The 14,691-nt window shown below is 43.3% G+C and overlaps 1 protein-coding gene across 2 annotated transcripts in view; it reads right to left on the reverse strand.

Annotated features, from left to right (window-relative positions):
- znrf3 (zinc and ring finger 3) overlaps positions 1-8,854 on the reverse strand; it is a 69,464-nt gene extending 60,610 nt beyond the window's left edge. For both annotated transcript variants that reach the window (XM_082555486.1, XM_082555485.1), the window contains exon 1: positions 8,377-8,854. In XM_082555486.1, the coding sequence (XP_082411612.1) occupies positions 8,377-8,607 (231 nt within the window). In that variant the 5' untranslated portion in view covers positions 8,608-8,854. The remainder of the gene's footprint in view (positions 1-8,376) is intronic.
- Between the last annotated feature and the right edge of the window lie 5,837 nt (positions 8,855-14,691).

Consider the following 14,691-nt stretch of genomic DNA (forward strand, 5'->3'; position numbering starts at 1 on the left):
TCTAACATGTAGTATTGGATATACCATGTAAGCCTTCCAATAATGGCTGAAAGACTTAGACAGCACTTCTTCCCCAGCGTGAGGTTCAATTGCAGTATCCACCTAACAGCAGCACTTTAGAGGCAATGGCACCTGCAAACTGACACTGAAACAGGGCCAACGCAATCTATAACTCACAGTGGTTCGCCACGCTTTCTGCCCCTCGCTCTCCCAGCAGCACAAAAGTCTCAGTGTGGATACAATTATGTGAAACTGCTGGCTATTTTGCTAATGAGGCTTTCACTGATGATGTGCTGACCACATAAGGAACATTTCCAGTGTAACTGAGCATTTTAACTGCTGGAACACCAGTAAAACAACAGGTTAGAATGAAAAGCAGAACACCATATGTCTTTGGGTTAGAGAATATTTTAAAAATCAGTTTCTGGGAGGAAAAAAAAAAAAAATCAGAAATGAACTGCCATTTGTAGCAATAAAGGAAAGCTTTGATACAAATTCAGTTTTTTCCACCCTCCATGTAAGTATATTAGCAATTTGCTGCAATAGCCTTGAGCTGCAGCATTACAGCCTTCATTGCCGAAAATGCTGAAGCCTCTTTTTTTCTAACCAGCAACAAAGGCTTTGTGCTGCAGTCCTGACTTGTGAAACCGACCCCAGGATGGAGGAATTAAAAGGCTGGACTTCAAATGAAACAAAGTGCAGCTGTTTAGTACTAATTTAACTTCAAAGGGAACATGCACTCGCAAAACAAGGACGAGGAAAAGATAACTTCAATCGGAGGCATGCAAATAACCTCTGGCATACTGAATCAACAACAGCAAATTACTGTTGTGCGCTGTCAACAACGGAGATACTCTCCAGCAGCGTGTGTGCTCCGCAACTGTCATGAGAGCTGTCAATGAGTTATCAGCCTGATTATCATGGGGGCATTTTGAAGGGATCTGTAGTCATGCACATTAGAAGAGAAGTACACGCTATCTCACACATGTAAACACAAGACCTGTATAAACTTTACAAAGAACAAAGTCAACTCTGTTTCACCTGTTGTATACTTTAGAAACGCCCCGTGCATGTACCCATCCACTGAAATCACACTAAATCCATTTCCTGTTCCTTTTTCCCCCCACTGGGATTCATCCAGCAGCAGTGTCAGAGGGTGACCCAACACCTTCACCTGCAAGGTGCTCAGGCTTCAGTCAAACACTCAAAGTATTTTTCTCACCGTGCTTGTGCAAGGGAACACCTCCATCTTTATTTGTATGGGAGCGGATTTAGCTCGGAGGCCTGCAATTGCATCATCACTCGGTTTTGTGGCGACACATATCAGGCCCGGCATTAGTCAGAGAGGCCTTTGAAGAGTTTGGCCCAGCCCTCGCTCGCTCTCTTCCTCTCTCCGCCTCCCCTCCACCCCCACCTCCGCACTGCCTTTGATGTTAGCACGCGGTGCTGCGCCGAGCATCGTGGCCTCCCAGGCCTCCCTGCCTCGCCTGATCCTATCTGCTCAGGCGGCACATTCATGTGGTTTACACCCGCAGCATGACTCCCGGCAGCTATTCACCCAGCCCCGCAGGCCCCTCCCTGATCAGCCCTGTTCAGGGTCCAAGGGCTGGACAGAGCTGCTGCGTGGCCTGAGCTGCCGGCAGGGATCGAAGAGAAGAAGCAGAGGCCCTAGGCTGTACCAAGGAGCTTTTATTGGCATAGTTTGTCAGTGAAGATTCTACATTTGCAGATTCATAAAATGGAAAAAATTCACCTGACCCTTTGGGATTTCAGGAGATAAATCTGTTTTACGTTGGCAAAGAATTTACTCTTACAACTACAGAAAAAGTGATTCATCTTAAATGAAAATGAGTTTTCCTGGGGATAGTCCTTCAGCAAACATTACAGGCAACATATAGCAGAAAACCCTGTGTCCCCAATACCTTCAGAATCCCCATGAAACAGGGACAATATAAAAATAGAGTCAATTTTTCACTTCAGAATCCAAGGCGCATGTTTAGCAACAGGAAAAGGAGGAGGTGGGAAAATGCAGTGATATATTCATTGCAGAGCCAAGAGACATGCAGTGCTGTGCCAGAAAAAAAATTTACACAGATAACCCAGCTTGTTCACATCTGACCAAGCGAGACCAATCCATCATACCTCTGACCTCATTGTGTTACAGCCTGCATCGTCCTCATTACTGGAACAACTACCTGCAGACACAAAAGGAGCCTCACAGTGGTCTACGATGGGAGGGTATAGATGAACATAATGAGGTCAGAGCTTCCACCTGAAATGGATTTATCCCCATATGGCACCCCTGTACATTACCTTTGGGGGGAATTTCTCATATACAGGCTGTCAGGGGGAGCATTCACAACATTAATATGGTGCAAAAACCGAGGTTGATCTGACACGCAAAACATGTTTCTGCTTCACTGAACCATACAGAAATTAAAATCGAGCAGAGTTAGTTCAGCTAGGCCACAAAGTCGAGCTTAACTGCAACTCTGTCAGAGCAGCTGATCTCAGTGTCAGCTTGTATAAGCTGAACAGTCAGCTGATATCCTTCTATACACCTGGTGGGTAAATGTCACATAAGGTGCATTTATTTGCTTCATTCTGTCTGTTTGTTTTGCTTTGCATCTGCAAGCTACATTGCAACCCACATGCACCCCAGCACCTCCTTTTAATGCCTTAAGCAGGTTCATATCTGTCGCCTTTGACATCTGCTCCGCCACCCTATGCGTTCCCTGTATGCTCTGTCCTCCCATAAATGGAGTCATGTTGGTAAATATAAATGTCTGCAAATTGAAATAACAATCTCCTTTAGACTATAGAGGTCCTGACAGAACTATGGATCACAAAAGGGCAGGATCTTCACATATTAATAGCACCATTGTGTGCAAGTGTTTTTGTTCTTACACATGAGGCTCGTCATTATATAATGATGTACACAAAAGAAAGAACTTTGAACCCGGTGTTCTTGAACTTGGATGAGTCGGAAAGATCTGAGATAAGACTTCTCCTTTCATGAAAGACAAACAAGACGAGTGAGGGAACAATGACAGTAAATATACTTAGGAAGGATGAAAAGAAGACGGAGTGCAGGGCTAAGAGTGAAACTCTTTGCACAGCTACCTTCACTGGCAAAAAAAAAAAAAAAAAAAAGTACAACAAAAGGGGCGAGTGGCATTGTGGCCTTCCTCAGTTAGTCAGCACATTCCTTGCCGACAACAAAGCATGCCTCTGCCTGGATGAGCTACTGTGAGCATTGTCATTTCATAACCCTCGACCCTTTAGCCTTTGTTTTGGAGACCCTCTGTGTCAGTAGATAAAAATGTGGGCAGAGAGGATGAACTGGGCCTTTCAGCACCATTTCATCAAAGACCAGGCTAACACGCCAGGGGTTATTCAGAAAGTGAAAACTCTACTCAGGACTTCTCTTCATCTTTAACTTGTCACAAATGTGGGGTTGAAAAACCCTCACTTAAGACAGGCAGCATCAAAGAAAAATCATAACCTTGGGGGAAATATGAATAAATATTTCCTCATCACTCAACTGCAATACAGAGGACATATGCAAGAATTTCATACAAGTGAGCTCAGACATGCAATCTATTGATTGCATGTCTGAGCTCATGTCAGGAGAGGACTGACTCGGGTGAACAAAGTTACTCTGGAAGAGGATGGATGCTGGAGAGGAGGCAGCCGCAAGCATCACGCTGACTGCTTATCTCTCTTGGAGTTGAACATCAAAGATAAGCTCAGCCATTCAGCCCAGTGGAAACTAACATAGCTACTGGGGCCACCAGTACCAACATGCACTTGTTCCAGGTGGAGCTGTGCATTCGGTGGAAATGTGAGGCTCGGAGAGGCAAGCGCAGGAAGATAAGACAGAGCAACAGAGCCAGCGGCAGGTGAGAAAAACAACAGTTGAGGGTTGGAGAAGCAGCATTTCTGAGTTGAAAGAAGTTTGGACAAGTACTACGTGATCAAAACAGGAAGTCAGGCATTTCAAGATTGACAGACATCTCAATATTGACTAAAAGTAATCATTACCATTTGGCACACACTTCTTTGAAATTACTATTATTGGATCTGACAGAAATGTTTTGCTATATCAAGCAATTGGGAAGTAAAAATGTCAGATGTTAGCAGGTTGGTGTCCTCAGAAGTGCAACTTGTTTAATATAACTGGGGTGGGGGGGGGACATGGTAATCTATCATTTGAGCTGTTTTTCAGCCAAATTTAAAGACATTAGACGATAAAGGAATTTTTAGTTATGTTTTGACTTTAGGGAAGTAAATGCAACCCTGAGATTTATTTCAAGAATGAACTGACTTTCTGTATCCTAATCATCAGGCTGCCACTGGAGCAAGGATAAGTGGGACACAGAGGTGGGGAACGGTCTGAAACTAAGATCCAGGGGCAGCGCAATTCAATATCAGCCCAGTTCACCTGAGCTTCAACTCGAAGTCAGCGGATGCATCAAAAAGACCAGCGCAAAGGTGTGGGATGAGTTTGTGCATATAAGAGGGGGGTGTTAAGCAAGAGAAAGAGAAAAACAGTTTAGTCTGTTCTATTCCAAAAAGGGGAGAAACGCAGCCTCAAATTACTTTGGCTGGGACATGAAAGTGAAACAGGGTGGCGGTTAAGAGACGATAGCACTTAAAATACAGCTGCGACCGCCAAGCCAATAAATGGAAAAAAGTAGGGAGCAGCACTTTTAACCTTTTAAACCAGCATTTGTGTACTGCTACTGTTGCTTTGGCGCTGGGAGTGGCCCGGTCCCTGGCACCTACCGTCTGGGACCGGCCCATTATGGCCTCTTGGGGTTTCCAGGCTGTGGCGAGAAAGCGCGCTGGATTCCTTAAACCACTAAAGCTCTCATTATAGTCTAAATGCAGCGCGACACAACTCCTGCCAGCTCCAAGGTAGGAGCTCCAGTATTTAAGCTCATCGTTGTCTTCGTTGAAACCACCACTTTACCCCTGCACAAGACAAAAAACAAACCCCCCCCCCCAAAACTGCCACCTTGAAAGAAGTCGCAGTGTTCATATGCATGGAGATGAAGCCCAAAGGCAAATGGGGTTCTGGGTGCTTCTGGACGTGGGATTCAGGGGATGCTCTGTGTCCCCTCTGAGAGAAAGCAGGCAAGAGCCACGTTATTCCCTCTGGTTCTGGCCGATGACACTATGAGTTCCATCTGGTCCCCTGCATGCCCCTGCCACGTCCCTGCCTCAGCTCTTCACTCACATGCTGACAGCACGGGCCCGCTGGAAATCAGAGGCAGATGTGAACTCATGCAGTGCATCGAAGCTCATCTCGCTACAGGAAAGATGATTTGGCGTTTGAGAGACAATAAAGAGTGATGAGCAGCAGATGGCGTTTCCCTTCGTATTAAATCCATTCTAATCAGAAATGCCGTGCGAGTGCTGTCAACAGCGATCAGAATGAAAACAGCACAGCGATGAGAAGCCTAACTGAGTGTTTAGGCTTCTGAAATCAAACTATCGGTAAATGCAGAAGCAGGATCTGCTGCCAGTGTGAGAAACGCACCTACTTGAATCAACCAGGGAATGATTTGGTTGTGCCGTCAATGCCCTGCATTAAAGGTTTAACCGAAGTCTGAGCTGCCGCTAACCCGTGGAAAAGTACAGCAAGACTGCAAAACAAGAAATCGAATATTCAGTAGTTCAATCGCAGGTGATCCAAATTGGGCTTTCCCCCATTTAATTAATTGCTCATTTTCCTTCATTATAGTAGCCTATAAGGCAAGTATTTTCATCTGGGACAATAGGTGAAAACCATTAACTACCTGTGCTCTGGTTGCCTAGAACCCAAGTTGAGTTGATGCTGTAAATACACTCTTAAAGTTGTCACGCCTGTTGACACACACACACACACACACACACACACACACACACACACAGATTTAAGGAGACATTGATTACTTTGCTATTATGGAGCTGAACTGTAGCAATTAGGGAGCTGCCTTGGGAAGCCTGGGGTTTGGCACTGTGGCCAGATATGCGTCATCATGCTTCCCCCCTTTTAGAAGAGCGCAAGAAGCAAATTAACTTAATTTATTATTTTTGGCCCCAGGAGCGTGTGCCACTGTTTTCTGCACTCTTCAGTCAGATCAGCGGGGGTGTTAGCTTTAGGGAATTAGCAAAACGAGAGTCCGGAGCGTACGAGTGGTGATCGCGGTTGGGTCTTTGCTCAAGAGTGTTGCCAAGGCCCCCCCACTTTTCCCCGGAATCTGAACCCATACCTGCTGAGGTCTGACCGCTATTATACACACACAATTAAGGTAGCGCAAACCCCTCAGGGTTCTGATCAAACAGAGGACCAGAGGGCTCCACAAACCTCAGGAAGACTTAAGCGAGCTTCTTATTCGCTGAACTCGAAAGCCTTGAAAGTGGACAAGTGCAACGGCTGCCGACATCACCAGAGACAAGAACCTAAATATTTGAGTTTAACCCAATTCCAGTGTAAAACAACACCACAGAAATTTCCCAACACATTCCTGCAATGTTATCTTACAAGTATAGAATTCAAAAGTAGGAAATTGGATACTAGTTTTAAATTATACTCCTCACGATGTATGATTGTCATTCATTGTCAGTTTCAACTTACATAAATCTTTGGTAAAATAGGAAATTCAAGACGTGCTCGGGCCGGACAAACTGCCCCTCATTATAGCCTGACAAAATATAAGCTGTCTCTAAGTGGTCAGAGGCCATGTTAGCAAAGAAAGCAAACCTAAATAGATGTGGTTTTCAATGTAAAGCTGAGGTCCGACAATTCTGTGTGGTTACCGAGTGGCGCCAAATGGCCATCACTGTGTATAAACAGGGCCCATTTGTGTGCTGAGTATCCCTGCCTTTGATCTCCACATATCGTGTTTATTTCAAAATAAGAGCCTATGTTTTTTTTAGGGGGGGGAAGCAAAAATGTGCACTCAAAAGATGCTGCAGAGTAGCTGACTACACTGTTGCAGAGAAGTGAGGGATGGCTGCAGGGTGCTACTAGCTGTCTGGCTGACTGGAGAGCATGACGGCAATGCAACAACACAACTGAGGCTGAACCTGATTAAGCCTCAGATCCACCACGACCTGTCCTATACCCTGCAAAAACAAATGGTTAGGAATGATTATTGCTGTGGCTTCCGGGTTACTGATGAGCTCACTGACACCCATATTGAAATGATGTCTCTGATCACAATGCAACTGCTGACAAACTTTATGCACATTGCCTTCATATGGGGGCATTTGCTGCACTCTGGCTTTTACAAACATCTCCCAGTTACTGCATCAAGCTTCAAAGAGAGGACACAGGCCATTCAAAAACTGCTTTGTGGGCTTTGAATCGCCCACAAAGAGCTGTGCACCCCCTGATCCAGGACATGTTAGAGGTTAGGAAATATAACATTAAACATCAAAGCTTTTGCACATAACCAGAACCCAAACTCTTAAAAACAGTGTCCAAGCACATTAGGCAAGAATAATAAAACATCAAATACATCCTTCTGGCACTTAAGAGAAGCTTCATATTTTAGCAACTCCCACACAGAGTTGGTCCAAGCATAGCCAGCTCCAGCCAAGTGCACTTGTCATGTCTGAGGCCAGGAAATTAAAGATGGAACCGGGATGCTTCTTCCACGACTACTACGCACTCTATTCTTATTTATTTGTGTTTCCGGAGCCTTGAAATAGTTACAAGTGAGCCTTATCCAAAAACGTGCCACTACAAATGTAGTGGTGACGGCTGCACCACGGCGGGACGTGGGGTTATTTTACACGTTGGTCCGGTCAATAAAAGCAGACCTATTCCACTATTAAAACTTGCTTTGGGTGGTTTTAAAGCTAAAATAAAAACGCGGCTCAGCTCTGACACGGACAAAGTGCTAAATACGCACAAATAGTGGCTTCGTAGTGTTTTAATAGTGGCCCTTGCGAAATGCGTAACGCCTGCTCGCTACGAGTTTGCAAACTTTGTGGAGGCGGTGGTAGGGTTGTAGCTATTTAAGAAAACTGCTCCGAAATGCGTGTGTTTCAGAGTGAGAGCGACTGAATGTAAGGCGCGTTCAAGTGAGCTCCAGACATCAACAAAATAACTTGCAAGAGCATGTTTTCCCTGTGAATGAATTCCACAAGATAGGAGCCATCTTGTGACCGCATATGCTTGCAAGCTTCGTTACCATCCTCACACACACTGCCCGCACACACACACACACCATGTACAACTCTTGTCAGCACCCCTAAGTCCCAGCGGAAAAAGTTTCTAGGAGGGCAGCTTGGTTAAATTACAGCCCGGGTCCCGGTAGCGTTGCTCGGGACCGCCGCTTGTCATCCCCCCCAGTAAGAAAAAGGACACTTTGCACGTACTTGAACGATCTCCCCCTCCGCGCTGATAGTGGCTCCTGCTTTGGAGAACCGTCCTTGCAAGCCAGTCGTGTAAGTAGTATAATCTCCATTGGGACTGGACTCGAACAGAACCACTTCCACAAAGGCTGTATCCTTGGCGAAGACGGTACCAAGAGAAGCGGCGACCACCAAGATCACCAAGACCACCGAGTCGGGCACACGATCTGAGCCTCTCCTTGGTAAAATCATCATCTTGCCGGCTGGATCTGCGCCGATCGGGACATAATTTCACACGGATGAATTAATCGGGTGAAAATAATCGAAATCAGGTCTGTGCGGGCGATGCGTCAAGAGTCAAAATTGTGCAATAAAAAACTGAGCCTTGGCTGAAGCGTGTTTATTTCACCACTGCGAGCCTTGTCAATTACATTGCCTGCAAACGCTGCCTCTCTCCCTTGCTCTCTCGCTCCCTCCCTCTCTCTCCCTCTTTTTTCTCACCCTCCTCCTCCTCCTCTACAAAGCGGATCTCCTTTGATCTCTAAACACGTGATTTTTTTTTTTTTTAGTTTTTTCTTTCTCTCTCCCAAAAGGGCTCTATCCCCACCCACCACTCGTTCTGACCCTCTCCTTTGCACTCCCCTTTCCGAAGTGCCAGCACTCTGTTAAGGAGGCACCATTGACTTCACTGCGCACTGAAAGAGGCACTTGTTGTTGTTTCAGGTTAAATTTCAAAGTTATTTGAGTCACTCGAGTTAAATACGAATTACAGTCCGTATATTTATTCCCATTAGCATTCCGTGGCTGCCCGGTGGCGTTTTTCTTAGTTCGGAGTCCTCGGTTAAATCAGTTTTCAGCCGTCGTGCCACCTTAAAACAAACACTACCCTCTTCAGGACGCTTCGTGATTTAACAGGGCTAATTTTCCAATTATGTTCAAATGCGCTTACCTTACAGGTAACAGTGTTTGTTAATAAGAAGTAGTTTCTCAGTATGACGCCCAAAGTAAGTCTGCCATCACTTTTTAGCTTCAGATCAATCAAATATAAGGAAATTTGAATAAAAATATACATAGTATTTTATGAAGTACCTATATGGAAGCTAGCTTGATATAGCTATCTATCCAAACCTTTCATGAACAGCTCATCTCATTGCAGCTCACTTGAACTCATTTAACTGTGCACCAGTCTTAAAAGTGATGGTTTTTGTATTTTGACTTTTGTAAAAAAGCTACAGTAGTGATTCAGCCTTTATGATACATTGTGCATTTATTAAGAAAGGTCGGTTTTGTAACCTAATCTTTAAAATGTGTCCACTGCACTTCTCTTTTATACAAACTGTTGCTGTTATTTACTGCAGAAGAATTATTACTCAGTCACTCTCTGGAATAAAGGGTCTATTGTGAAATTTCCCTGCAGCCCAGCTCCTGGGGAACATCTTCAGCCTGCTGCCTTTTCTTTCACTGCCCGTGAGGCTTCATTATGTGTCTGAGAATAAGAATCTTTTTATTCTTAGAAGGGAAAAAAAAAACATAATTTGAATCTTTGTGCAATTGAACAATTCATGAAAAGCACTCATGGTACCATGCAAGTGATGATGGTACTGTACGTGCATTGTTCTGTCTTTAATGTAGGCTGCGAGAAAAAATATAGTCTAGTAAAGCTCCCTCATATTTGAAGCAGAAAGCTAGCCCATTTTTTTTTCTCCTCTCAAAATATTAAAGAACAATAATGAAAAAAGACTGATTCTGCTCTGGAGAGACTAGTCTGCAGTAGTTTCACCACACTGGCCTCTTGCAGAAAATGTAAGAGCTCTGCACAGTGATTAATATCCCAAAAAGCGTAGAAAACAAGGTTTCATCTTGCTGTCAGCTGTGTGGCAGTGTGATTATGAAAACCAACTGTGAGGACTTTTCAGGTCAAGAATGCAGTCGCCTGTGGAAGAAAGAAAGGAAAGCGTGATGGTCAACATGTGTTTGGACTCAAAAAAAAAAAAAGAAAGGAGGGGAGAGGAGGGTGTGGGGGTGGCAATTCAAAGCCAAGACTTAAGAAGTTCTTCAGCGCCTTCAGCATGACAATAATTTACAGATCAGATTGGACACCCCTCAGTTTTATGAATCCTGATCCACACCACATGTGCCGTATTTGCCTTGTGACACTCTCCTTTTTCTCTCACTCTTAAACAGAAATGAAACTCGGGCACATTTGACCGAATAAATACATAACTGATGGGAATTTGAAAGCACTGCCTGCAGGCATAATGATCAAAATTAAATTAGATTTACCTTATCAGCTTACTAAAGGACCACAAAATGCATTAGGAGAAGAGTTACAGTGATCCAATTACTCACTAAAGGGCTTATTCCTCTTTTATTGCAAGTCTGCCCTCTGCTGGATGCTGTAAGATTTCAATCCACAGCAACTTTTTAATGCTTAAACTCCATTTTTAGTTTCCTGTCATTTAGATTTTATCTTCCAGAATATTTAAAGGATATATGGTCGATAGTCTGAATTTGTTAAATTGATTATTGCTTCAGCGGTATGCGGAAAAATTGTCACATTTCGTAGATTCGGCAGCAGCTGCGGATCCTCTCCTGACGCTCCGGTCTATCTGCACCAGTGTCTAAACTCGGGCCACCCTGAGAAGAATCAGCTGTCTGCTTGTTTAGGCTGAGTGAGTGCTGAGGATGAGAACGGCTCTGAGTAGTGATGGCTGGCTCAGCTCTGTGCATTACTGTCCCATCTCTCTCTGTGAGCTATTCAGTTGGGGGATTTCTGTGGGATCCTTCGGCTGATTTAAGATGTTTCATGTGAAATTACAAAGCCACACAGCACTTTCCTCTCTTGTCTTTTCAAACACTCTTTATCTTCTCCTCTTCTGACTCTGTGGTGTAAACAAAACTGAAGCTGAAGAAAGTGTTTTGACTGTAATTAACATTTTAAGGATTTGATGCTTTGGGGGGGAGGGCTGGTGATTTTTGAACTGTAAGTCCACCTCATTTGGGGGTTTTGGAAATGCTTGCAGCATTGTCAGACTAAATATTTACTCTGTTGATCATAAATATAAATAAATAATGATTGATTTTCTCCATTTATTTTGCATTCTTTTGATGCTGCCCAATTTTACACAACGCAGATGTGCATTTTTTGGGATAAATGTCAGTGTCATACACATAATGTAATTCATGAAGACTGTATTTTTTTATATCAACACCGATGCAAAAGAACAACTGTTGTTTATTTTGTACAGCTTAGTTTTCCCATCCACTCCCCCCCTGCAAGCATGCCATTGTTGATAAGAATTTGGCTTTAATTGACTTGGCTGGATAAATAAATAAATATGAAATACACAAGAGCACGGGTTACTAATAATACCCAAAGGGAACATTTGTGCACATGCACCAGGCTTCCAGCCTCTGTGAATTGTCCCTTTGTTGGTACAGTGCTGACGTTATGTTTTAATGAAGAAAGGAGATGATGAGGAGGGGGAGCATTTACATTCATGGATCCCAGAAGAGTGCATCGCTGCAGCGTATTATTACACAAAGCAATTAGGGGGCCCCACTGCCCCCCAGATTATGATTTCCCCAGTACGAGGATGACTACTGACTCCAACAGGCTCGCAGTATGCTGCATGTTTGCAATGATGTCACTGAACAAACCACAGTGGGAAACTCTCATGAAATGATCTGCAACGAATTATAAGTTGAGGGGACAGTTGGGGAAAAATACCAGCACCGAGGGTGGGATGATGGAGACTCCTTTGAGTCCTGAAAACATTATTTATGGACTGCTTGCCAAAACAAATGAGGTTTCATGATGAAGTTAAAGTGGCAATGTGGAAATAATGCAACAATGCCAAGAGGTCCTTCTTTGGGGATCATGACACATATGCTCAGGCCCCTCACTAATACGATTTAAACATAGACTGTACATAAAAGACAGACAATCGCCAGCCGCCATCTTGGTGTTTTGAGTGAGGATTAGGTCTGAGTAGCCCCAACATAAGAAAATGCTGCTTTTCTTCATCTTCTTTTTTTTTTTTTTAAGTCCAATAAGGACTACATTTCACAAAAAACATTATTCTGTGTTAAAACACATTTTAAGTTGAGCAACTGACACCATAAAGAAAATACTGATTTCATACAACCAGTAACACGTAAGGTCATTTTCTTGTAGACTTACAGTCTGACTTTTATTGTGAAACCAGAGGATAAAAGGTAATAAGAGCTATGTGGAAAGGTGGCTCGCCTTCTGTAGGCTAATCTCTGTCTTTGGTGATACATGGGCAGCCTAATTCTCAAAATGCCACGGAGACACTGAGGATTCACTGGAGATTTACACCAATTTATTTCACGAGGCAGAGGCTTTTGTGTGTCTTTCCAGAGGTAGTGTAGGTGCCGGAACAGCTAACAAAAAAGGACAAGAAAGGACTGTATTTTGTTGAAAATAGTCTCTTAGATTACAACAAATATTATGTACTCACTGGGGTCGATTTCTTCTCAGGCCTTAAGATGCTTTACATGGTTACTAGTGAGGTTTTGAGTGCAATCTCTGGGTACTCCTGTCTGAAGTTTGTCTATGTTACTATTTTAAATAACACAACGAACACAAATTAGAGACTATGCCTGAAATTATTTCCTATTTACAAAATAGTGAGAAAAACTTGAGTCGCTTTGAAGTAACTGTTGTTGTGATTTGGCGCTATATAAATAAAATTGAAATTAAATTGAAATTAAACTCATCCACTACCAATTTATCCAATTACAAGACTATACATTCACTGGTCACTTTATTAGGTCCACCTTGCTAATACCAGGTTGGACCCACCTTTGCTTCCAGAACTGGCTCAATTATTCATAGATTTAACCAGTTTGCTCAGAAATTTTAATGCACATCGGTATGGTAGAATCAGGAAATTGGCCCAAATCTCAGCCCATACCTCACTCAAGGGAACACAGATCACCTGCCTTCCACCTTCTGATGCTCAGTTTGAAAGACAGCAGGTTGTTTTGACCGTGTCTAAACAAAGAGTTGCTGCTGAAGTTGAGAAGATGTACCCTAAAAAACTTTATCCACTATACAGTGCCCTCATAATGTGAAAAAGTAAGGGCTACTATGCCATAATGTAACAATAAATGCAGAAACAAACATTCAGACTGTCCTAAATTTCAATTAACTGCTTAATATTAAGTAAACTACTGAGTTGCTATTACTACCATTACTGTACTACGTGTGTGCTTAAAGAGGTTAAGTGTTTACAATTCAAAGGATAACTTAATCTAACTAAAGTTGTGAGTAGTTTTGGTCAGACAGTAACAGTCAGCTTGTGGACAAACGACAGCATCAATCACATATTTTTTTAAAGGGGTTCTCCAGTTTTCAAACAGGTCATAACTAAATATTACAGACTTTGAAGTCCTAATTATTCAGAGGGATGGACTCATTCCTGACCGGGCCGCCTCCTTGGATTTGGCTGCAGGGTGAAAGTCGACTTTGAAGTGCAGACTAGACCAGAGGAGGTATTTCAATAGGCCACTAGTTCAATGGAGGGGTAAAGTTGCAGCCGTAAGGGTGGAGGGAGAAAATGAGAGAGGAAAAGGGGAGAGGGAGAAAAAGAGAGGAGGGCTGTAGTCTTTTGAAATGAGGCACCTGTACATTTGAGGCTTGCAAGAACAGGTATGTTCCCAGGGGTTAGGGGCTTTGGAGAATTCAAAGTAATTTCAGTCAGCTTCAATGCTCATAATCTGTTCTGAGACATGGGGGATAGAGAGGATATAATGGTGATACACTCACACAGGTGGGAACATGTTCTTAAAGGACTACTGGAGGGATGGAAGGAATCTCTCTCATATGTATACACACACATGCAAATGCCCACACACAGCAGCAAGCAGAGTGCTTATTCAGGCATGGAAATGTCTATTCTACTGATTGGAGTGTGAGCAATGTAGGAAAAAACAACAATGTGTTGGCATGCCTTTATCTGAAGAAAAATTGAAGCACAATATATCAGAAAGTGTGGCGTTGAGAAAATGAAAAAGTGACTGATCTCATCAATGAGCACAAATTAAAAGAGCGAGGGGTTTGGCTGATGGCGACGTGGCAGGAAAGTGGAAGAGGAAGCAAGACAGGGGACAGATGAGAAGCCCTCAGGAGAGTGGCGTGCATGTGCGTGGACACAAAAATCATTTTTAGGTAACTTCTTCCACTTTAGAAAACTACATTGGGAAAGAGTTTTCTTTGATGTAAACATCAGGGTTTGTTTTTTTTATTACTATGATTATAAATGAAAAAGGGCTGTTTTTATTGTCTCTCTCAGAAAATATTGATGTGCAGAA

This window comes from Aulonocara stuartgranti (genome assembly GCF_965226115.1).
Source record: "Aulonocara stuartgranti genome assembly, chromosome: 12".
Classification (NCBI taxonomy): Eukaryota; Metazoa; Chordata; class Actinopteri; order Cichliformes; family Cichlidae; genus Aulonocara; species Aulonocara stuartgranti.